Source organism: Argiope bruennichi, chromosome 7 (assembly GCF_947563725.1).
Source record: "Argiope bruennichi chromosome 7, qqArgBrue1.1, whole genome shotgun sequence".
In the NCBI taxonomy this organism is placed as follows: domain Eukaryota; kingdom Metazoa; phylum Arthropoda; class Arachnida; order Araneae; family Araneidae; genus Argiope; species Argiope bruennichi.
In genome coordinates, this window is record NC_079157.1 from 106443799 (window position 1) to 106470129 (window position 26331).

Sequence of the window (26331 nt, forward strand, 5' to 3'; positions counted from 1 at the left end):
AAATAGTTTTGAAAAAAAAAATCAAATTTAAGAAGTAAACTGAAATAGATAAATTAATTCAATCACACGCTACTTAAATTAGTAAATTAAATATTAATTACAATTTATAAATTTTATATTTAATATTAAGTAATAATTTTTAATTAATAATATGATTGAAATAACAGATATTTGGAACAAATATTTAAAAATAACAATAGCAAAATTATTTGTTATTCAAAAAATCGTGGATTATGCATCTCTAGTCTCCATTGCTTATTTTGTAGTTTTTTTCAAATCCGTTTATATTTTGTAAAATATTCGAAATTGTATGGCTGTTTTACAAACACTCTCTTCAAAATAAAAAAATTTCCTAAGCTCTTTCAAGTAACATTCTTCACTGCAATCTTTTTAAACTTGACAATCTTGCTGATTTTGTAGTTGCTGCAATATCATAAATAGTATTAGGAAATGCAGCGCTTATCTAATTCTCCCAAAATGCTACTCAAACCGTTAATGTTCTGAGCTGTCTATTTAAATGTGACAAATTTTTTTATTTTTTGATGATGGTCTAAAAGATAATCCGCTTCCTAGTTAATCTGTTAATCCACCTCTAGACTCTAGACAATATATTTTTTTGAATTTTTGGCGGTCACACTGGAGCTGCCTTGCACCTGTTTTGCTTGTAACGAAAATAAAGTCATTTAAATTCCCCAAATTATTTCCAATTGATTGAATTGATGAGGTATAATCAAATTCAATGCGTACAATGACATGGGGGTATGTATAACAAGTTTTGAATCAAATATTGATATTCTGATTTCTTCAAAAATAGCGGAATCCACTTAAACATTGTCAAGAATCTCAGATGCCTTTTATATTCTTATATGGATGGAAATATCCACAGATGTCTCAATTAAGATGTATTCTTTAATAAAAATAAAGAAGAGAATTTAATTGAAAGAATAAATCGTAGTGTGTCAATGAATACATTTTTGGATGCTCTAGTACGACTAAAGTAAAATAACTCCTGCAAATCATGTGTGACGCAGTAAACACTTCTATTTTCATTAACTTATCACGTGAACTAACTTGTTCTGCTTTTTGACTGATGAAAGTTTGTTTTGTTTTGGGAAAAAAAATCTTATAAAATGACGCGGAGACAATATTCACGAGTTTTTGGAGGTCCAAACCTTGCAACAAGCGGATTTATGCCTAGCGGTCTTAGGCATAACTCTATGTATTGCCAAGATGAAACGAAGCGAGAAAAAGAAGTCTAAAACAAAATTGTTTGGACGATCGAAAGCGCAACCCAAAGAAGAAACAACTACCACTTCTGTGACTACCCAGTTGTTTACTGAACCTGTAACAAAAACTTTATCTTCGTCTGTGAATTTAACTTCTCAACCTGTATTAGGAGCTACATCGTCGAATGTCCGATTGCATTCAGAGCCAATCCAAGAGACTATTACCACTGTCCGCAAATTCAGTGGGCCCATAGAAGAAACTTCATCTTCGGTTTCACGAATTCTGGGAACATCACCTATTGAAGAAATAACAACATCGATCTCACAGTTGCGATTAGAACCTACCGAAGAAGAAACTACTTCGGTAATAAGATTGCCTGGTAAACCTGTGGAAAAAAATACTACTATTACAAGACGATTAGTTAGTGAACCTATTGAAGAAACATCTTCAGCGTCGCGCTTCCTTAGTGAATCTGCAGGAAAAGGAACTAAATCGGTCAAGCAGTTGGTTAGTGAACCCATTAAACAAACCATTTCTTCTGTTTCTGAAGTGTTTTCTAAACCAGTAAGTGAAACTGTTACTACTGTACAGTATCCTATCAGTGGACCTGTAGAGCAAACTACCTCTTCAATTCAACAATTGATTGGTACTGAGATAGAAGGAACTGCTCAATCTGATTCGAAATTAATTGGTGAATCTGCCAAGGAAACTGTTACTGAATTAAGTGCTAAACCTGTTGGAAAGTCTGTTATTACTTCTAGACAATCGAGTAGTGATCCTATTGAAAAGGTTGTTACAACTTACAGAAAAGTTATTATTGAACCCTTAGAAAATACCTCTACTTTGGCCAAGCAAGCAAGTACTGAACCTGCAGAAAAAACTGTTACTATTACCAGAGAATTTATTATTAAACCTATTGAAGGAGTTGTTCAACCTTTGATTAGTAGACCTTTAGACCAGTCAACTTTATCTACAAGTGCAATAAGTAAACCCTTTGAAAACATTACTACATCAGTGAGTCAATTAATTACTGAGCCTACTGAAAAAACAGTTACATCAGGTAAGCGATTAACTGGTGTGCCTATAGAAAAATCTACCAGTACTGTAAAGCAGTTGATTCGGGGGCCTTTAGGAAAAGCTGTTTCTCCAGCAAGCCAGTTATTTAGTAAACAAACTGAAAAATCAACAACTCCTGTCAAACAATTAATTAATGAACCTACAAAAAAAATTACTACTTCACTTGGTCAGTTAACTACAAGACCAGTTGAAAAAACTACAACATCAATCAGACAATTAACCAGTGAAGCTGATGAAAAAATCACTTCTGATGTGAAGCAGGTAGTTGCTCAACCTGTTGAAAGAACAAATACTTTAATTCAGCAAATAAGCAATGAACCTATTGAAAAAACTTCTACAACATTTAAAGAACCAATTAATAAGCCTACAGAAAAAATTACTACTTCAGTCAGTCAGTTGGTAACTGAACCAGTTGAGAGATCTAGAACACCAGTTGGACAATTAATTAGTGAACCTACTAAAGAAACTTTTACTCTGAGGCAAGTCATTAGTGAACCTGTTGAAAAAACTACTACTATTGTCAGACAGTTGATCAGCAAACCTGTTGAAAAATCTACTAATACAGTCAAACAGTTAATTGGCAAACCTGGAGAGAGAATCACTACTTCAACTAATCAGTTGATTTCTGAACCGGTTGGGAAAACTGCATCACTCAGAGAATCAATTGGAGAATCTGTTGAATTAACTGACACAACATGTAAAAAATTCATTCATGAACCTGCAAAGGAAATTTCTACTTCAGTTTCAATTAATGAACCTATAGGGAAAATTATTTCAAAAATCAACCCTGTGCTTAGTGAGTCAGATGAGAAGATTTTCATATCAACTAGGAAACTAATTGGTGAACCTATTGAAAAACCAGCCTCTTTAGTTAGACAAGTGAGGTGTGAACCTGCAGAGAAAACTACTGCAATAATTGATCAAGTAATTACAAAACCTATAGAAAGTACCAAAACATCAGTTGGACAAGTCTTTGGTGAGCCGATTGAAAGATCTACCACTTTGGTCAGGCAATTGAGCAGTGAACCAAGAGAGAAAACTACTACTTTATACAGGCAGTTGGTTACTGAGCCAACAGAAAAAAATATCACATCAGTTAGCCAATTATTTACTAAACCTGTTGTAAAAACAGCTGAATCAGTCGGGCAGCTGACTGGTAAATTTGAAGAAAAGAGAACTTTCTTGACCAGGGAATTGATGAGTGACACTGCAAGAGAAACTACCACTTCAGTGGCAGAGCTGCATTTGGAGCCCGCAGAAGGCAAAACGACTCCCACTTTACAAGTGCCTTCAGAACCTGTTGGAAATATTCCTCAATCTGTACGACCACGAACAGTTACTAATAAAAAGAAATCTGGAGAGGTAAAAACATTGGGAATAAAAGAAGGCATTTCCCAGGATCAACCAGCAGGCGAACGCACATCACTGCTTGGAAGCAGCTTTGAAATCCATCCTGGTGTATCGTATGGTGGCATTGCTGCTTCTTTTGCTGGACATCCCGAAGCGCATTCTAGTACAGAATTTCTCATGAGTTCTGAAGGTGGATTAGTGTGGTCGGAGGAAGAACTAAAAAGGAAACTAAAATATTTTTTTATGAATCCCATTGAAAAATGGCGAGCAAAAGGTAAATTTCCTTGGAAACTTGTTCTTCAGGTGGTGAAAATAATTTTTGTCACTGTGCAGTTGTGTGTATTTGGATCTGATGGATACATATATGAACTGCAAAAACAAAATACTGGTACGAGTTTTCAACACATGTTTCTCAAGGATTGGACTGCTTTGAGGGATGTTGTTTCCTATCCACCTTCAACTGGTCCTTATGCTGTTTACACAAAACCTGAATTTTATGCTAATGTTGATCATGTGGTGAAAACTTATGCTAATATTACTAACATTGCTTTAGGTACTTATTGTTATGATGGGCCAAATTGCACAATGACATATATTTCTTTTTGTCGCCAAGAATTCAACAAGATGGTTGCATTTAATCAGTCAGTTGTTTTTGACAGTCATAAAAAAACAATTTGCCATAAGATTCCTGATTTATTTCCTGAAGGAGATCCTCGTTGGAAACAGTTTTCTATCCAGCGTTACCTTGATGACCAAAATGATACTGTGGCTTTTGATAAAATGATTTCAGCTACTATAACATTCAGTCTGAATACCATTTTCTTGAAATCTCTTGGTAGTAACAAATATCCAGATTGTTATAGGTTTGATATTGATGTTCTTTATGATAATAAGGAACATGATGGGCAGGTTTTGGTTAGCTTAGATACTAAAGCTGAAAAGTTAAATTGCAATCACAATGGGACCATGAATCCTGAAGATAGATGGGGCTACATTTTAAGGCAAGTGTTGAATTGCTTTATTATTTTCATTTGCATTTTGTCTCTTCTGCTTTGTATTCGTTGTCTAGCAAAAGGTCGATATCTGTGCCGGGAAACCAACAAATATTTTAAATTTTGTCAGAACAAGGCTCTCGCTACTCAAGAAAAAATGGAATTCCTTGATATGTGGTATTGTGCTATGGTTTTTAATGATGCATTGATAATTGCAGCATCTGTTTTGAAAGCTGCTATTGAGCAAAGGACAGTTGAAAGTGATCAGTATGCAACATGTGCTATCCTTTTGGGTGTTGGCAACTTGCTAGTATGGGCTGGTGTTTTACGGTATCTTGGATTTTTCAGCAAATACAACATCCTTATTCTTACTATGAAAAAAGCAATTCCAAATGTTATGCGTTTTATTCTCTGCTGTGTCCTCCTGTACGCAGGGTTCTGTTTCTGTGGCTGGGTTGTGTTAGGTCCATACCACATCAAATTCCGCAGCTTGAGTAGTACTTCCGAGTGCCTCTTTGCTATGATGAATGGTGATGACCTTTTTGCTACTTTTGCTATTACCAACACCAATAATGACTTAATCTGGTGGTTCAGTAGGATTTATCTGTATACTTTCATCAGCATGTTCATATATGTTGTCATATCACTGTTTATATCTGTTATTATGGATTCATATGAGACAGTTAAGGACCATTACAGGAATGGAAATACTATGACAAGAATTCAGGTGTTACTTGCAGACATCCCAGAAGATTCTTGTTCGTCATTTTACCAGCAGCGGCGCAAGCAGCAAAAGAACTGCTGGCAATGGATTGTAATGTATTTTAGAAAATGATATCTTTGGTAGAAATTCAAACTTATATATTCTCTATAGAAAACTTAGAAATGTCTTTATGTTGTAGAATTCGTAGATAAATCATAAAAGAATGCATGCTATGAAAAATGAAATGGTAAACTTGAAAATAGGTTTAAAAAAATGTTTTTCTTAAAAGATAGATTTAGTGTGTAGTTTTCTCTAACGTTTCCATATTATATAGTATACAGAAATTTTGCTACTTAATCATCTTATTAGATTTTTTTTGTCTTTTAAGAAATTTCAAGTATTTTGTACCTTTAGGCAAATAAATACCCGGTTTTTGATTATTAGCATGTAGAAATGTATATAGCGTCTGTCCATGTATAAATTATAGTTTGTAGATAAAATTGTTAGGTTTTTTTTATCTTTGCTTTTTTTTGGATTGTTTTTAGTTATTTATTATTTTAATGAAAAAAATTTGCTTGAATGGTGATTTTTTAAAGAAACTTTTTGATAGCTATGAATATGCTTTTTTTTATGTATTCAGTTTTTTTTTAAATATAAAATGTGCTGCATTTAATGTTTTTTAAGAGTTATTGTAAAAATTTATTTTGCTTTTGTGAAAGTTTAAAGATATGATTACTTTGCATTGTTGTTTTTGTCTTTAAAATTAAAAAGAAAAACTAATTAAATTAAATTATGGTTTATAGCTCACTCTTATCTAAAAGGATAGAAGGCTGGAAATATTAAATATCTGAAGCACTTTAAGACAGATTATCTGTAAATCTTTAGTTACTCACAAGAAGGAAATTTTAAAACCTTATTTATGTTATTAGTTTTTCTTCATTTATTTCTGTTGGCCAGCTCAATTTTTGCTCAGTAAGAATTCTACTTAAATTTCATTTTCTTATTTTTTTTCTCCAAATGTTAATTTATATAAGTAAATTTTAGGATATGGATTGTATTTTTTATAATTGATCTAAGGTATTTGAAAATGTACATTTTTCTTTATTTAGGAATATATCTTTATAAAACTGTTCTTGATTAAAAATTGACTTAAGTATTAAAAAAAAAATGTTTTTTTTAATTAAATAAAGTATTTGATGATGATTCATAAATATAATTTTTGACTGAAGAGTTTTTAAGGGAAATTAAGATATTAAATCATGTTTTAGGACAAGATTTAATATCTTAATGATTTAATTTATCAATAAGGACAAGTTTAAATTTGTGCTTATTGAGAACTTAATTATTTGTTATTTTTAGTCTTCAGTTTTCATGTATTTTATAACATCCAGAATGTACCTTTCTTGTATTCAAATGGCTTATAAAAATTATTTCAATTTATGAAATTCAGTTAAAATCATAAACTTTAATGAATGAAATTAAATTTCATTTGAAATTATTAGAAGTTTTTTGTTGCAAATATTGATACTGTTTGGAATAACCTGAAACAGTTATTCATTGCACATGATTTGTGATCTGAAATATTGCATACCATTTTGGTTCTAATGGAATTATGTGATGATTTGAACAGCTATTTTAAATTAATTAGAATTATTTTAGTTTTGAATCTTAAATGATTAGTGCCAAAATCATCAATATTCTTATGCATCTCTGTGTCACATAACTTCTAATAAGGTAAAGTTATTATTTGATATTGACATCAATTTATAGAAATTTATTATTTTTTTAAAACAGTAAGTAACTTGTGTGAATTCTTGTGTTTTAAAAGAAAATATTTTATGTAATGTTTTTAGCAGAATTTCAGTAATGATTTTCTTGATATGATTTCATTATAATCTGTTTTTATTTCAGCTCACAGAAATGTTTTTATTATAACCAGTATGTATGGCTAGTAAAATAAAGGAATGATTTTTGTTTTTACCTTGATATTTATTGGTTTTATAACAAAGCCTCTTAAACTGTAGATATCAACTCCAAGTTTAGTTATGTTGTGTGAAATCTGTTTAGTTATAAAAGCTTTTTCTTTTGCATTATTCAAGATTTTTAGAAAAAAAAAATAAGGTCATATTGACCTAAAGAATTGTTTTAGAATTTGTTGAATAATTCTTTTTTTTTATTAGTTAATTTTTTCTTTTCTTTTCTCTCTCATTTTCTTTTCTGATTTTAGCTTTGGATGCTGATCAGCTTTGTCAAATGGATATAGGGTTATGAGATGGAGAAAAAAAATTTTCTATTAGAAAATTTCTGTTGAATTGTTATATAGAGTTATTCTTTATTCTTGACATTATATATTTAGAAAAATTGCTTTTGCCTTAATTATAATAAATTTTCAAAACTTTCATAGCACAATGAAAATTTTGTATATAAAATGTTTATGATAAACAAATTACTGTATAATTTTATATATGCCATTTTGAGAAAGGAAATTGAAAAACATAAATTAATATATTTTTATATTTGGTTTTATAAGTACAGATATGCTATATTCTATAAGTATATGTTTTATAAAATGCATATTGTTTTATATAATTAGAAGAATTACATATAATTTTAACATATTAATTTATTTTCTAATATGAGAATTTGTTCTTGTGGTACTTAATTTTAAAAATAGACTTTAAATGGCCCTTATAAATTCAACATTAAATAACATGTGATATTTGAGGCCAGTTATAGCTAAACTAAAGCTTCAAGCTGCCAGATCCTTTCTTTATAAAAATATTTTAAATTGATTGCATTTTTTTTATCGCATCTTATGTCAGAGTTTCATTATTCTTCTAATAAATTTGAGAAGTGAACCTGAAATGGTGAAATATTCACCATGTCTTCAGCACATATAACAAACAACACAAGCTGCAAAAGCACATTAATAAATAATTGTGAGCTTGGGCCTTTTTTTAAGGGCTTTTTTTAAAATTCAATAACCTAATTTTATTTTAAAGAATTTTTTTCTTTGTTTATTTTGATGCTTTTGAAGTAAAAAGGAAATTAATTTAAAAATATAGAATTTACTGTATGTCACAGTAAGAAAATAGATATGGATTCATGCATACTGAATATTACTTTTTATTTTAAATTGAAAATGTGAATAAAATTTTGACAATGAAATATGGTTAATGAAATGTTATAATTAGTATTTTTATTATTTGAAAATAATTTGTAGGTAATTGAATTTTGGATTAATTTTTTGCATAATTTAGAGTAAGATTTTCAGCATGAGTTGCATTAATTATACTGTTTATTATGAATTTAACTTGAAAGTTTGAATTAGACTTATTAAAATCCATGTATTTATTTTCAATCTATTTAAGGACTTTTTTTTTTGGATAGACATAGTCAATTAGTGTATTTCTTCACTTTTTTTTTGTAGCTAAATTCTAGTTTTGAAACTATATTTGGCAAAGAGTTTTCCCCCCCTTTTCATTTCTATACAAAAAAAAAAAAAAAAAAAAAAAAAATAATCTTTCTTACTGTATACTTGTAAGCAAACGAAAGTCAAAATTATCATAATATTTGTATCTGCTATTTTATTAAAATTTTATTATGAAATAAAATCTCGATTGGAGTATAATTTTTTTATTTTATTGTAGCTATTATTTGGATTACTTTGACTGTGACAAAGAGTCTAGTGTTGTTATCATTGAGTAATAGATAAATAATCTAATTACATTTCAAAACACTTTCCCCAAAGTTCTAATTTATCTCTATATTCCAATTTTATTTGTTTTTCTAAACTAAAGAAAAATTTCAGTAATTCTTTTGCTTTCACCTAAAATGAAGAAAGGTAGCAATTTGTTTTATTAAATTGATTGAATATTAAATGAATTCTAAAAAAAGTATTTTTTTAAATTATCAGTTTTGACTGCAAGTGGATTATTGTTTACTGTAAATAGCCTCTAATTTAATACTGTAAGTGGATTGTAATTCAGTTGCATTACTTTTAATTCCATGTGATGTTGCTCTTTCTTATCTTGGAGTTTCATTTTCCTCAATATGATTGTGATAAGATGATGAATTTATAAAGTGTATAAACTAGATTGTGTTTTATGAATTAATAAACTTTGCATTTTCTTTGCTCATATATCTATAACTTTTTTATTTCACAGATTATTTTTAAATTAAAAAGTTTTGCTTCAGAATTAAATTTGAGTTTTTTTTTATCATAATAATGTTTATAGGTTGGATGTTATTTGTAAATGACATCATTTATAATATGATGTGTATAATACAAAAAGAAAAAAAAATCTATTTTAAACATTTTTTGAGAAAAGAAATCAATCAAAATGTTAATATTTTCCTCAGTAACTTATAATATCTGAGAATTTTTTTCTACACCACTTTAAAAAAGAAAAATTAGCATTTCATTGATTTTTATTTCCACATTATTTTAGGGGGCCGCGGTGGCCTGGTGGTAAGGTCTCGGCTTCGGAACCGGAGGGTTTCAGGTTCGTGACCCGATTCCACCGAAGCACCGTCGTGTAAGGGGGGCTGTTGCACGTTAAATCCGTCATGACCAAACGTCTTCCCGCTGGTGTGGTGTGGAGAGGGGGGTGCCAGCTTAGGTGTCGCCCTCGTCATCTCACCGTAGTTCAAAATGACGAGGTCCGTCCCAAAATAGCCCTAGTGTTGCTTCAAACGGGACCACATTATTTTGGTTACATCATTTATACATACGTACACTACGATGATATTAAATCTTGAGCACTCCAACAGCACCCAGATGGCGACGTTGGGTTGCAGGCATACATACTGTAGGTTTAAAACATATCTAATTCAATTTTTTTTTATTCATGCTCACGATGTAATTGTTCTGAGTAGAAAGAATTAGTAATTGGAATCTCAGTAAAAATTTGTCCATATTGTTTCAATAAAAAATTGAAATTTAAGTCTCTTAAGATTATAGTATGCATGCAACGCAATGCATACTATATTCCTTAGCATCTACAGAGGAATAACTGCATTATTAGGAAGCATTATGTACACATCAATCTGATTCTTTCTATAATTTTGGGCCGCGGTGGCCTGGTGGTAAGGTCTCGGCTTCGGAACCGGAGGATTTCAGGTTCGTGACCCGATTCCACCGAAGCACCGTCGTGTAAGGGGGGCTGTTGCACGTTAAATCCGTCATGACCAAACGTCTTCCCGCTGGTGTGGTGTGGAGAGGGGGGTGCCAGCTTAGGTGTCGCCCTCGTCATCTCACCGTAGTTCAAAATGACGAGGTCCGTCCCAAAATAGCCCTAGTGTTGCTTCAAACGGGACCACATTATTTTGGTTACATCATTTATACATACGTACACTACGATGATATTAAATCTTGAGCACTCCAACAGCACCCAGATGGCGACGTTGGGTTGCAGACATACATACTGTAGGTTTAAAACATATCTAATTCAATTTTTTTTTATTCATGCTCACGATGTAATTGTTCTGAGTAGAAAGAATTAGTAATTGGAATCTCAGTAAAAATTTGTCCATATTGTTTCAATAAAAAATTGAAATTTAAGTCTCTTAAGATTATAGTATGCATGCAACGCAATGCATACTATATTCCTTAGCATCTACAGAGGAATAACTGCATTATTAGGAAGCATTATGTACACATCAATCTGATTCTTTCTATAATTTTGGGCCGCGGTGGCCTGGTGGTAAGGTCTCGGTTTCGGAACCGGAGGATTTCAGGTTCGTGACCCAATTCCACCGAAGAACCGTCGTGTAAGGGGGTCTGTTGCACGTTAAATCCGTCATGACCAAACGTCCTCCCGCTGGTGTGGTGTGGTGTGGAGAGGGGGGTGCCAGCTCAGGTGTCGTCCTCGTCATCTGACCGTGGTTCAAAATGACGAGGTCCGTCCCAAAATAGCCCTAGTGTTGCTTTACAACGGGACGTTAATATAACTAAAACTAAACTAAATATTTAGATTATGACTTCTAAAATTCATGGGCAAAAAATCGTTTTTAATTAATATTGAAGCATAAATTGAATAAAAATCGAACGATTCTTCAAACACGTTTTTTATAAGTTCTCTTAAACAATAAATTATTTATTTAATTATTTTCCATTTCTCATTTAATTAATAATATTCTATTATAAATTTCTTTCGTACCACTTGTTTGTTTATCTATGATTGCAGAGAGGCGAAATCGGTACAGTTATTGAAAATGAGGGACTCTGTAGAACTTTTTAACGGATAGAGTGTTGAGAGAAGAAATGTTTTTGGTATTTCTGTAAAAAAATAATGTGTCTGTGTGTGTGTGTGGGGGGGGGAGGCAGGTGACTTGATGATGCATTTAACTGTGATGAATTTTCATATGAAATAACCAGCAGAGATAGTCTGCCCGGAACTTTCTGGTATACTGTCTTAATAAAGTACTTGTATATTATTAACTTCATATTATTGGCGAACAATAGTTACGAAAAATCCTATTAACATACTATCTTTGGCGATTAATCACTGGGATGCAATTAATATACAAGATCTATGATAATATGTATATTGGAGCGTTTTTTTCCCCATTGACAGAAGAAAGTTGATACAGAAATACAATTGTTGATACAAAATCACACACCAACTTTTATATATTTAAGTCATGGTATTTTTGAATGAATGCGTTTGCATGCTAGCGAAAATACAGATTGGCATGATTAATCCATTGACGTATTTATTCCAAATTTGATAGGTATCTACACTTTAGATGTTAAATCTACGTACCAAATTTTAGTTTCTAACTCTCTTTGTTTTGTAGTTATCGTGATAAATTATATTCGAAAAATCAGACAGACTTCCATTGAAGGAATTTCGTTCAAAATTTGATAGAAATTACAAAATTGCTGTAAAGAATATATACCAGATTTCAGTTGTTTAGCTCAAAGCGTTGATGAATTATCGTGTTCACAGATAGACATAATTCGAAAATTATGTTTCTTCGGACTCGGGAAGATCTGACACATTTTTAGAAAATGTCTGTCCGTCTGTGACAAAGATAACTCAAAAACAACCTTGAAGGGTGAAATTTGGTATATTGTCTTTATACCGAATTCGCACAGTTCAGTTAAATTTTGAACAAAATCCGTTCGGAGACGGCTCTACGAACATAAGTTAACTTGATAATTACAAAATGAAGAAAGCTAGATAGATAAAATTCGGTACGCAGAATTATCAACTATAGTCTAGACACCTTTCAAATTTTGAGTCAAATCCAATTATGGTGATAAGAAACAAGAAAAGACGACAATTCCAAAATGGGATTATTTAAATATATCAAATTTGGTATGAGATTTTGTGATTACAAGTGTAATTTTGGGTAAAATTTTTGCGAGAAGGTTTTCAGGACACCACCCCCGCTGGTTTGGCTTTAACAAAGTTTTAGAAACAATCTGTCTCGGTCAGTCATAGTTTTTTTTTTTTTTATTATTCTTTCAAATATGATATTAAAATAATTTTTTATTTTAAGTGCTACCGATGTAATAAAGTGTTTCGAATAAATATTATATATATATAAAAAATCTGATTTTGTAAATGAAATTTTTAATGCTCACATAGAAGTAATATCAAATGCACCGAACCAAATAAATTTGGTAATATACTGTGCATTTTGGAGATGGGAAAAGAACGTAATTTGCAACATAGCACAAGACAGCATGTTGTAAGATTAAATAGATAACAAAATTTGTCATATGACTAAGAAAGGACGTTATCGTAATCAGTGTATATAATAGCTCGCAGCCGTCTGTAATGCCAGTCAAGATTTAAAATGTTTCATTATCGAATAGGAAATCCCAACTTCCGTTTTGACATTTAACAACTGAGATATATATATTTTTTAATCTTTAAATTGATTGATTTATATTTTGATGCTGATTCATTATATTCTTCTTTCACGAACCAAATTGAAGATTACTGCTAATATTTTATTTTTTTTAAAGATTTTTTTTTAAAAAAAAATTTCTAATCTTCATTGCGTTTTTTTTCTGTTAATGGATGTTAATTGATTTCAGTCCGATTTTAGTGACTAGTTTTGATTTGAGTGTTCTGAATATTATGAACAGAGATAATCCCATTGCAAGGAAACAAATCTTCTAATGTTATTATATATTTACATTTAAAGTATTTAAAGCAAATAATAATTTTTAAAAATTATTTTTTAAGCACTCCATCAATGTTCATAAGATTTTTTTTTTACTGTAACTTTCTTTTGTTAATCTGTGAGACATTCAGATCTGGGATACTGTTAAAAGAAAAATAGTCCATCTATAGACATCTTAGACAGATAGACAGACAGTCCCTACTGCTAATAATCATTCTTCTTTAAAGAATGAATGTGCTAGGGCTTTTCAGAATGGGTGACATAAGTCAAAGCTACTAAATTTGGTGTTGATATATTTTGAAGGGTGGAAATGTACACATCAATCTGATTCTTTCTATAATTTTGGGCCGCGGTGGCCTGGTGGTAAGGTCTCGGTTTCGGAACCGGAGGATTTCAGGTTCGTGACCCGATTCCACCGAAGAACCGTCGTGTAAGGGGGTCTGTTGCACGTTAAATCCGTCATGACCAAACGTCCTCCCGCTGGTGTGGTGTGGTGTGGAGAGGGGGGTGCCAGCTCAGGTGTCGTCCTCGTCATCTGACCGTGGTTCAAAATGACGAGGTCCGTCCCAAAATAGCCCTAGTGTTTCTTCAAACGGGACGTTAATATAACTAAACCAAACTTTCTATAATTTTATTTAATTAAAAATTAAGTGGACTGTTTGCGTTTTTCTGTAACAACTCTCAAAAATAAAGCTGCGCAAAAAATGATTTTTGTACCATTTAATAATTATGAAAATTTTTTTTAATGATGCGCATTTAATTACATTTCTTGCATTTTGAAAATTAAAAATTTTTTTGAATAATTTTTAACAATTGATCTCATTGTTGCAATCAATTTCAAACCGATCTTATTCAAATATTTAATTGCGCGATTTTTCTTTATTGTTGAAAGCTGTTCAGATAAGAAAGATTCTGCTTATTATATGGGCATTTCATATAAGAAAATGAAATTGCATTCCTGCAAAAGACAGCGAGCAATTTTTAATAATTTGCTCAAATGCTTATATTTTAATGGAGCTATAATGCCATGGATTCCGCTAAGACGATTGATTTACACAATATGTCAAATAGGTGTAAAGCTATTAAAATAATGCCACATCTTTAATGGCTATCATGATTTGATGCTCTAAAACATATTGAATGAATCAAGAATATCAAGTATGGCATAAAGGATTTAATTGAAATTAAGCATTACCTATATTTCTGACGAATCAACTGATCACTAACAGCTTCTAATTGTAAATAACCTGAAATTTTATTGCAGATCACGAAGAAAATAGTTCAAAACAATCACGTAACGTCTTAAGAAATATTTCTCACTAAGCATGAAACTGTCATACAGAATGAACAATAAAAAAAAGTCATCATTTTCACCATTAGAAAGCATAAAGAAGTGATTTTATTGGAAACCATTCCGATCGTAGTATTGATTCAGACGGAATTTACGATCGGGAGAAAAGATTAAAAGTAGACCATGAGCTAAGCAATTAATGAGGATATCGCTGTTGCAGTAAAAATTATGGCGTGCCACTATGATGTTCTTTTTTACAGGTGCAAAACAAACGCTACCTGGATAATCGAATAAAATTTATTCTATTCGACCGGTAAAAAAAAGAACAATTTTATCGTTTGGTTTCTTCATCTTGTTTTTGCTTTCTTCAGAAACCAATGAAAGTTGAAAGCCATTTTCTATTTATTATGTTTCGAAGTAGATAACTGTGACTTTAATCACGATAGTTATATTTTTTTGATCGGAGGTGAAAGAGCATCAATTTTCGATTCTTAAAAGGGATCAAGAATACTCCTCCGCTTTCCAGCGATTTTCTTACGCAATTTCACATAAATATATTATTTTTAATTGCCATTCGAAAATAATATTGCCTGAGTGATAAATAATTAAATATTTCTGATTGATACGAGTAAGAAAAAGTGTCTAAAATTACTTTTTTCACTGGTCGTTAATGGTCTTTTATTTCGAAATTTTCATGCAATAAATTTAGAAAATACTTAATTATTATATAAAATATTTTAAATATATTCAATATACTAATATTTAAAATGCATTTATAATATATTAAAATAAAAAAAATAATCTAAAAAAATGGCACGAGGGTTTTTATTTTGGAGCTATTTTTTCCTTTTCATTTTTGTATGCCATTTCAAAAGTAATTAATTCTAGAATTATTTTTTTTTGTCTGAACCTTACTGAACATTCCCTCAACATCGCCTATTTTTTTTAAATTAATTGAATAAGAAATATTTTTATGTTATTCTATACTTGCCGCCTTTGGCAAGCAATCTTAATGCTCTTTAAAATTTTAATAATTAAATATTTTATGTACTTCCTACTTTAATAGCTTCTTTATCAAAATATTTTAAAACTTCAAATTTTGAGTCATTTAATTCATTCATAATATTATAAAGGTCTTCAGTCATAACGTACTATGTATCTCTAAATTTCTATTAGCTCCCGTAGAATTTATGCTTTAAATTAAAGTGAAAAGATTAATATAATAATATTTTTTACTGAAACAAAGCATTTTTTTTTATATAATATGATTACTGAAAACAGAGTCACTGAGCATTTAAACCTTATGGGCACTAAAGAATATCTTTCTTAATTTATGTAATATCTCAAGAATTTGTCAACAAAATTTTATCAGATTCATCATGAGCATATCGATTCATTAACAATGTTTAAGTTTAAATGAATCAAACACTAAGAAAATAAATAGAATCGTTTAAAATAATCGGTCGAAAACAGGTTAAAAAAATACTTAAAAACGATGTACTTAAAACTATAAGTATATACAAAAAATATATAACTAACATAAATACAATTTAATTACAAAAGCATACAACTAACCTAAAAATAATTTTAATCAAGTCCGCATCCATTGAAAATAGTTGTCAACAATCAGAACACAATGCGTGAATTTTCAACGCCAGTTATGGTAACGCAAACGCGTGAATTTTTCTACACCAGTTGGGGTAACGCTATGCAGATTAGAAATTTTTAATTTCCTTTATTCTGTTTTATTTTAATTCAAAAGTACTTCAGAATGAATCTGAAACATGGATTAATTAACACTTGTTAATTTTAAATGCATCAAACATTAAGAAAATAAACAGAATCGTTTGAAATAATATTTCGAATAACGCTAAGCCTAACCTTATTAGTGTGGGGGAAAAAAGGAAGCCTTACTCATTTTGCGGTGGGGGAATGAAGATTTTTTGGCGGGAAAGTTAGTTTTTTATTAATAATTAAAATTCTAATTAAAAATTCAAAAAAAGTGACATCAGGTGCATATTCCCAACCACCAAGGTATACATGTACCAAATTTGGTAGCTGTAGGTCAAACGGTCTGACCTGTAGAGCGCCAACACACACACATTGAGCTTTATATAAGTATAGATTTATACAATCGTCCACTGAAATTTTAATTTATGCTATGATAAAGCCTTAATTTATGAAAATGCTTTCTAATTAGAAATCAGTGGGAGTAGTCACAATTATTACGGAATACATATTAGCTGAAAACGTATTGGTAGAATATTTCTTGAATAATCGCTTTGAATGCGGTAAATACACAGGTACCAGAGAACTGGATATGGGTGTCTTTTTTAGGACCATCTGAAACCAAAACACGGAATTACAATTTTAGTCTGAAAATCACATCTGAATTTTTATTTATTTACGTCATTGAGTTTTTGAGCATTTACATGCTTATGAAAGAACAGACCGAGAGACAGTGAACTTATTGATGGATTGGAATCGAAATACCATACAAATCTACATTTTAGATGTTGAATCAGTATACCAAATTTTATCCATTTAACTCATTTCGTATTGTAATTACTATCTTAATTTGTATTTGGACAAAGAGACAGACAGACTTTTTCTGAACGAATGTCGTTCAAAATTTGATGCAAATCTACAAATTTATAGTAGAGACCACATAAAAAATTTCATCTGTCTAGCACAAAATGTTTTTGATCTAATGTGTTTATAGATAGACAAACATAATTCTAGAAATGTGTTTTACGGACTCAGGAGGTTTGAAATGTGAAGATTCATCAAAATATTGTGATCACAATACTTTTTGTATATTTCGTATAAGAGAAATTAAACCAGCGGTAGTGGTTTCTCCCAAAACTTTCTTGCATATCTTTTAATAATTTTTTCATGCCAGAGAATGCTTTACATGGTATTGGCGTACAATAATTACGAAATATTAACTTTTGGCGTGAATTCAACATTTTTACTGAATCTATCGTGTCATCTGTGGCAAATTATTTGGCGATTAATCACTGGTGTGCATTAACAGTATCCAAAAGTCGAATATGTGTTTTAGGCACGTTTTTTTCGACCGATTGAAACAAAAATTTGACGCAAACTTGCAGTCACAAAATCACATACCAAATTTAATACATTTAAGTTACTGCACTTTTAAATCATCGCGTTTACGTGTTTGTGAAAGTAAAGACCGATAGACAGTCAGGTTGTAGTTGGATTTGGCTCAACATTTGAAAGGTGTCTACATTATAGATGGTAAATCAGTGTACCGAATTTTATCTATCTAGTTCTCTTCGTTTTGTAATTATTGTTTTTACTTATATTCGAGCAGCCGGACTGATGGTCTTCCTCCGAACAGATTTTACACAAAATTTGATAGAAATCTACAAATTTGGTGTAAAGACGGTCTACCAAATTTCATCTATCTAGCTCAGAACATTTTGAGTTATCTTTGTCACAGACAGACAGTCGGACATTTTCCAAAAATGTGTACTTTGGGAGGTCTAAAACGTAGGGATACGTCAAAATTTCGAGTTCGAATTTTTGTGGCGATTACTATACTGTCCTTTTATTACTTATACGAGAAAGTAATAATGTGGTGAATTTATATTCGTGTGATACCTGCCTATTAAGTTTAGGAATCCATTGCTCATCTATTAAGAGGAAAAAAAATCGATACTTCACAATATATCGTAACACAACGTGTAGTTGGGTATCACACAATATGCAATGATTTATTTGTTTTTCACTAATCCATTACTAAATCTTCAATTTCTTAAATTTTTTATATATATTGTGGTGAAGCTTATATAAGCCAGTTAACAGCTACGCTACACGAGCAATTGCTTTTATATTGTGGTCATGTTACTCGGCTTCGAACCACAAGGTCCCAGGTTCTATCTTCACTATCCACCACATTGGTGACTTTGGGCGATGATCCTTTAACCTTCGTACAGCTGTTGTGGCGCCATCTACCCACAGCAAACCAAAATCGTCAGACTCACTTGACGCAGCATCACAAAAAGGCCGCAGCAACACAAAGTCGTCAGACTCACTTCATGCAACATCAGCAATCACTCATCCACACACACTCGCCATAACGCGTAGCGCTGCTCAAATGGGTACAGGCGCATTAGAATCAACAGCTAATGCATCACCACTCAACAGCTATTCCAACACGAACAATCTCCAAATTAAAGGCAAGTAAATGCGCTTACCTTTGTTTTGTTGGTTGGAATCTCTTTTGATTTACATACTGGTGTTGTTGTCTCCATCTGCAGCTGAAAATCTCAAATATCTAATTAGTGGCAGGTTCAGTGACTGTATGACTCATTAACATGGGGAACTTCTCTTTAAGATATTATTTTAATAGTTACTTGATTATAGGTTACATGATTAAGAATATATTTACAAGTTAGAAGAGTATAAAACGCGTTCGTTGGTTGCCGCCAAATCGAGAGGAAGTCAACAAACCCCTGGTGGTGAGAAGGGAAAGTTCTTCACAGTTAAAACTGGTTACAGTTAAGGCCTGGTATCCAACAACAGCCATACCGTTCGTCTCACCTCCGACTCACTGGAGGGAGAGTCTGTGGTGAAAGCTTATATAAGCCAGTTAACAGCTACGCTACACGAGCAATTGCTTTTGTATTGTGGTCATGCTACTCGGCTGCGAACCACAAGGTCCCAGGTTCTATCCTCGCTCATACCAATCCGCCACAATATATATATATATCTTTTCAAAGCCAAATGTGGATAAGAACAGCAAGTTTTCCTGTTAAACATCATCTTCAGAAAACGAATTTACTGTGCAAAGCGATGGCCGTAATGAAAAACACTTTATTTTATAAACAAAGATTGTAGTGATAGCCAATTATTATATAAACATATCCGTTGTAATGAAACATATAGAACACACTGTGAATATTAATAAACACTTGCCATTTTAATGTTGATTTAGTAGCACCTGCCTTTTAAATACGTCTTAATCTATTCACATATTTTCATTCGTTCTGTGCAAGATTTACTTTTTATTCATTCGCTTTGTGATAACCTTGACCAAAGAGCTTGATACTCACGTTGTAGTTTTTTTTTCTAGTAATTCTATTCCGAATGTTTCCAGTTTTCATAAAATTGTTTTTCTCTTTTCTGTATCTTTGTTTTTTTGTTTCAGTTTTCTTGATGTGTCTTTTTAACAAATTAGGAACGGAATTATTCCGTAAACGAACTAACATTTGACTTTCAGCGAAAATCCGTGACCTTGGAAATGAAAAACTCACTTTTTTAAAAGACTACTTTAGTCTGTGATTATCGAAAAAGCTCGGAGTCATTTATAATTAATGTATATAAGATGCTTACCGAACTTACAATTTTGAAATTTTGATAATTTTAACAACTACGGTGTGCAAATTTCATTATGAATAATTCAATGTAATTTATTTTTGATATTCGGATTATACATGGAAAAATAATTGTTGAACACTAAAAAGGCTTCTGTTTAATATCAATGTAGCAAAACAAATAAAAAAGTGAAGTCACAATATCGCGACATTTAAAAGCTAGATGAATCAGATATTTACATTTTTAATAGCATTATGATGCCATGGCGCTCTCTCCATTAGAGTATTCAAGTGCATGATAAATAAAACCTCAGAAACTAAAGTAACATGCAACATAAACAATTTGGCGGAATTATGGACATAAAAGTATATCTAAACGATTTCTCTGAAACTAACCAATGTTCTCAAGGAACCAACTGGTCACTTGAGGCGATTAATTTTGCTATAAATTACATATATAAAACTTATTTATGTGTCTCTGTCATTTCCGGGTTATCGCATTCACAAACAAGAGGACGAAAAAACAAAAATAAAAAAAAAAATTTTTTTTTTTTTTTTGTATTCGTTGAAACCTCAAACGTGGAAATTCATTAATATATCGAAATCGAATTGTCTGTTCATTACATTTTCTCTATACTTGCTGAAATAAAAATTCCTATTAATAAGCTCCCTTCATCTTTTTTTTCTTGTATATTACTCGTCATATCATAAATAATCATACAGGTAAAGTTAACGACTTGGTGGAGGCCGAGGTGGCTTGGTGGTAAGGTCTGGACTTTGAAACTGGAGGTTTTAAGATTCAAGACCCGATTCCAACGAAGAACCGTCGTTTAGTGCATTTAAATCCGTCGGGGCCAAACGTTCTCCCGCTGGTATGGTGCGGAAACGTGGTGAGAGGGATGCCAGTTCTAGTGTCATCCTCGCCATCTGACCGTAGTTCAAAATGACGAGATCCGTCTCAAAATAACCCTAGTGTTGTTTTAAAACGGGATGTTAATATAACTAAATTAAACTAAGCTTAACGACTTTGTCCTAAATTTGATAAATACCAACAGTTATAGTAAAAATGCGTCAAATTTTATCTAACTAACCAATTATTTTTTGTTAGATAAATATCGTGTCTTTTTATACGCAAAATGGGGGAATATTATCTTTACCCCCCCCCCCCCCAATCGGTAACTCAGTAATATTCTTCAAACTTCTGAGACAAAACTTTCTAACAATTATTTTCCATGCATAGTCCGAATATAAAAAACTAAACTACATCCAATTATTCATAATGCAATTCGTACACCGTAGTTGTTAAAAGTATCAAAATTTCACAATTGTAAAGGCTGTAAACATCGCATATGTATTAACTATAAATGACTCTGAGCATTTTTGAGAGTTTTATTTTGTTTAGTTTGGTTATATTAACGTCCCATTTTAAAGCAACTAAATTTTGAGTGAGCTTTTTGGGAGAACGTTTTTGAGAATCACAGACTAAATATTTAATGGAAACAATCAAAACATTTTGAATTTCAGAGCAATAATGTAATCTGTTGTTGAAAATTAGAGGAAAAAACTTTTTAAAAATTTACCAAAATTCAGAAAAAATTTCTTTTACATCTTGTAAAAACATAGCAGGTGTTAATGCTATAAGGTCCTCATTGTCTTCACTTAAGTATGTCAAAGGTCTTGAATTTATAATGCCCTCAGCATCACATAGTACAGTGTACAATTCTTCAAATTGTAAGGAGGCCTTTCCAAGAATTTTTCTTAAGATAGATTTCAACATACCTATAAGCCTTTCCCAAAATCCGCCCCACCATGGGGCTGATGGGGGGTTGAATTTCCATAGGATTTTCTTTACTGAGGCATATTCTTGTATTTTCACCCAATCAACAGATTTCAGCTCATTAGAAGTACCCACTAAGTTGGTTCCATTATCTGAATAAATTGTAGCTGGTCTTCCTCTTCTAGAAATAAACCTTCGTAAAGCTAGAATAAAACTATCTGTTGATAAACTAGTTACCAGCTCGATGTGGACTGCGCGATAAACTGCGCATGTAAAAAGTACAGCCCAACATTTGCTTTTGTTTTTCAAATATAGTGGTCCGCACAAGTCAACTCCTACTACTTCAAAAACATAAGCATCTCTGACGCGATCTTCGGGTAGTGGAGCACTTGCTACTTCTAATGGCCGAGATGAAAAACGTTGACATATTACACAATTCCTTATTACTTGACGTATTGTCTTCCTGCTTTTTAAGATCCAATAATTCTCTCTTAAACTCGACATCAAAATCTGTATCCCAGCATGACTAAGTTCAACATGCTTTTCAAAAATAAGTTTTCCAATAACATCATGCTTTGAAGGCAGCAAAATTGGAAATCTAAATGTTGGTAGATCACTTCTTTGAGAAATTTTGGTCTTTACTCTTAATAAACCATCTGAATCCAGGAATGTCTGTAAGTTCAGTTTTTCATTCCCCAAAAAACATTGACTTTGAACTTGTTTTAAAATGTACTTTTCTGCAGCCTCTACTTCTTCAAAATCTAGGGTACCGAATTTTCTTTCTTTTTTCTGGGTTTTAGCATTTTTATAAAAACGAAAAATCCAAGCCGTGATTCTGGTCATTTTTCGGAAAGAAGATACCTTAGAAAAGTACTCTAATTGCTCTGTCGTGGTGTTAGTGACAGACACAATAGATTTTCTTTTTTCGGAGTTTACAACGTCGAAATCTGGCATAGTTTCCGAAACAGGCCAATCTTCTATAGGCATTCTCAGCCAATTTGGACCCTTCCACCAAAGAGATTTCACAAGTTCCTCTGCATTGGAACCTCGTGATGGAAGGTCAGCTGGGTTTAATGTTCCACTTATGTGCCTCCAGTCTTCAGGATTGGTGAGTTTACGGATTTCCAGTACCCTGTTGTAAACAAACGTGGCCCAATTCTCATTTCTTTTGATCCAATACAAAGCATTCATAGAGTCAGACCAGTAGAAGATTGGTATGTTCTCAAGTCCAAGTTCGGATATGGTTGCTTTTGCCAATCTAGCACCAATAGTACAGGACAAAAGTTCTAGGCGTGGAATAGAGATCTTTTTCAAAGGAGCAACTCTATTTCTAGCTTGTATTAACTGGCACGACGTGCTATCAGCAGATTCAGCTCTCAAGAAGATACATGTAGCGTAGGCACTCTGACTTGCGTCACAAAAAACATGGATGGAAAATTTGGAATCTTCTGCAAAGTCCTCACGTACACATCTTGGTATTTCAAGATCATTCAATTTCGGTAACTTCATCTTCCAGCGTTCGAATCTTTCAGTTATCAGCAGAGGGAGTTCAGCATCCCAGGACAGACCCAATTTCCAGCATTCCTGCAACAAAGATTTGGGCTCTAGAGTCACTGGACAAGAAAATCCTATCGGATCAAAGATTCGATGAACGGTTGACAGGATTTTTCTTTTTGTAATAGGTCCTTTATCTTCTTTCATCAAACTTTTCAAATCTAGAGATATAGTGTCCTTTGGTAAATTCCACAGAAGCCCAAGAACTGGAACCTTTCGGTCTTCTTGCCTTTCTTCAGTTTTGTCTTCAGTAGGAGAATGCTCCCACCCTCGAAGTTCAAACTTGGCAGTAGATAATAGTGCTTGTGATTCCGAAATAAATCTAGCGAGTTCTTCTCTTCTGTTGACGCTGAAAACACAATTATCAACGTAGAAGGACCTCATAAGTTGCTGGGCTGTTTCCTTGAGATGATCTGGGGCGTTTTTTAAATGAAGTTCTAATGTAGCTCCTAGAAGGAAAGGACTGGAGGAGATTCCGAACACAACTCTTTTGTGCTGCAGGATCTTGATATTTCCGTCTTTTCTTCTATCCTTCCATAAAAATCTGAGATATGGTCTATCTCGTTCTTGTAATCCAATTTGCAGAAAGGCCTTCTTAATGTCAGATATCACTCCATATTTTTCAACACGAAAGCGATTTATGAGAGATGGAATGAGTTCTACAAGATTTGGTCCCTTTTCGAGGCAGTCATTAATAGAAGGTGTATTCTTTTCTTTAGCTGAACCATCAAAAACGGGTCGAACTTTGGTCGTCGAATTCTCCTTGAAGACAGGATGGTGAGGTAAGAAATGCTGTCCTTCTTTGATTTCTTGCATAGGATCAACTTCTTCAATGATACCCTCATTCTGCCAATCCTGAAAAGCATCATCATAATCGGCCAGCTTCTCGACACGTTCTAAGGCTTTAATACAACTGTTAAGTCTTCGTTCAGCTAACTTTCTGCCATCAGGAAGAGGTGGATGATCATGTATCCACGGTAGACTGACAATGTAGCGCCCCTCGTTATCTCGTGTTACACTGCGTTCAAAATGTTCCTTAGCCGCTTCTTCTAGTTCTTTTCTACTTTGAGTTTCCGCAGGGTCATTGATATTCAATGTATCAAGCCTCCAAAGATCGGATATATTTACGTCGTTGACAAGTAGCGACATTAGCGTGCTGGAACTATCATTTTTATTAATTCCTGATCTTCCAATAACTGTCCACCCTAACTTGGTGTTCATCGCAATTAGATCAGGCGAAAGTTTTTTAATTTCTCCTGTAAATAATCTGGCTGCCGTATCTGCCCCTAATAATATGTGAATCTCCTTGGGATCGTTTTCATACAAACAAAGATTTTCATCTAAGCAAATATCACTAACAAATATACCCAATTGTTTTACTTCTTCGATGTTTTTAGAATCTAATTTGGGAAGAGAAGTGCAAATTTTATTCTGATCCATTACTTCTACATTACAACAGAAGTTATTTTCTGTATTACGCAATTTAATGGAATATATCTTGTGGTTTTCCCGCCTTTTCAGTCCTCCGAAAAGTCCATGAGTCACCGTTTGTTCCCCAAGACACTTCAATTTCATTACATCCGCTACGTATTTGCTGACATACGACCTCTGGCTCCCGAGGTCAATGATCGATCTAACATAGTGTTTTAAATCATTATTTTCGACGCTAACAATTAAAGTCTGCAGATAAACCTCCCTGGAACATAAATTATTCGCCAACGTGAAATTTTCATTTAAAAGATTATTCTCATCCTTACTTTCATTAAAATGGGTATTATTTTTCGGAACAGAATTATCTTGATTGCATAATATGGATAAATGTTTTTTACCACAGAGAGTACAAACTATTTTTGACCTACAAAATTTAGCAACATGAAATTGCTTTGCACAAATAAAACACGCAGCTTTTTTAGACAGTATACGTTTCCGTTCTTCCAAACTTAAAGTACGTACGTATTCACAATCAACAACATCATGAAATTTATTGCAGAATAAGCATTCCGGTGTTTTTATTTTTACTTCAGAACTAATCAATTCTGAACTGCTAAATCTCTTTGCAGTGGAACATCTAGGATTTTTTATTTTTACGCTAGATGAGTCATAACGCAACGGGTGAAATGAATACTTTTCTTTTTTCGAACTCACGGGTGAAGCATACATTAACGATCGTTCTTTTGCTTTCAGCTGAAGAGACAGGAAGTCGAGCAATTCATCTATTTCATATTTATCCGATTTCATGTTTTTATTATATTCTAAAACGAGATCGGGGGGAAGGCATTTTAACAGGATTGGGCAAAGTAGGTTTTCGTAGGTTTCTTTCAAAACATTAAGAGATTCAAGAGATCGGATTTCTGTCTGTATATTATCAAACATTTTTCTGAATGATACAATATCATCTGAGTTCTTTAATGGGCAGATACGCAGTAAATTATTCAAATGGGTATTAATGAGAACATCTGATCTTCCGAAGCGTTCTTTAAGTAATTTTATGGCGATTTCGTAATTTTCTGGTGTTAATGCAAATCCTTCTATGGTACTAAGGGCAGAACCACCTAGGTGTGCTTTTAAGTAATTAAATTTACTGACTTCACTTAATGAATCATTTTCATGTATGGCTGATTCAAAGGAGTTCCAAAATGAAAGCCATAAACTTGATTGCCCGTAGAATTTAGATATCGCAAGTTTTGGCAATTTAATGTTCGATGATTCTTTATAACAGGAACTTGGAACATTCAAAGAATCAACATTTTTTGTTCGTTCGCGAATTTTTTTGGTCGCTCTAAATTTCCAAGTTATAATTTTTTGGGTGTATTCCGATACTTCTTTTTCTAATTTGTCCTCGGAAACGAATTCTTCAATTTGTGAATCTAGATTCT

At 32.4% G+C, this 26331-nt stretch overlaps 2 protein-coding genes across 2 annotated transcripts; one reads left to right on the forward strand and one right to left on the reverse strand.

Annotated features, from left to right (window-relative positions):
* Positions 1-1067: 1067 nt before the first annotated feature.
* LOC129975167 (titin-like) lies at positions 1068-8831 on the forward strand. Its single transcript, XM_056088134.1, has one exon. It carries the CDS (start codon positions 1231-1233, stop codon positions 5479-5481), a length of 4251 nt encoding a protein of 1416 aa, XP_055944109.1. The 5' UTR covers positions 1068-1230; the 3' UTR covers positions 5482-8831.
* Positions 8832-20916: 12085 nt separating this feature from the next.
* On the reverse strand, positions 20917-25030 carry LOC129975514 (uncharacterized). Its single transcript, XM_056088576.1, has 3 exons — positions 22763-25030; positions 21731-22573; positions 20917-21051 (listed from the first exon to the last, which is right to left on the reverse strand). The coding sequence occupies exons 1-3, from the start codon at positions 25028-25030 to the stop codon at positions 20917-20919; spliced, it is 3246 nt and encodes a 1081-aa protein (XP_055944551.1).
* Positions 25031-26331: the final 1301 nt, after the last annotated feature.

What these genes read in the sequence shown, in the direction of transcription:
- LOC129975167 (XM_056088134.1), top strand. Translation starts at nt 1,231, where the DNA reads ATGAAACGAAGCGAGAAAAAGAAGTCTAAAACAAAATTGTTTGGACGA.
- LOC129975514 (XM_056088576.1), bottom strand. Translation starts at nt 25,030, where the DNA reads ATGAAATTGAAGTGTCTTGGGGAACAAACGGTGACTCATGGACTTTTC. An exon ending in AATTAGAGTACTTTTCTAAG is followed by an intron (nt 22,574 to 22,762) that starts GTATCTTCTTTC and finishes CTGAACTTACAG; the next exon opens with ACATTCCTGGATTCAGATGG. An exon ending in CTGCTATGTTTTTACAAGAT is followed by an intron (nt 21,052 to 21,730) that starts GTAAAAGAAATT and finishes AACTACGGTCAG; the next exon opens with ATGGCGAGGATGACACTAGA.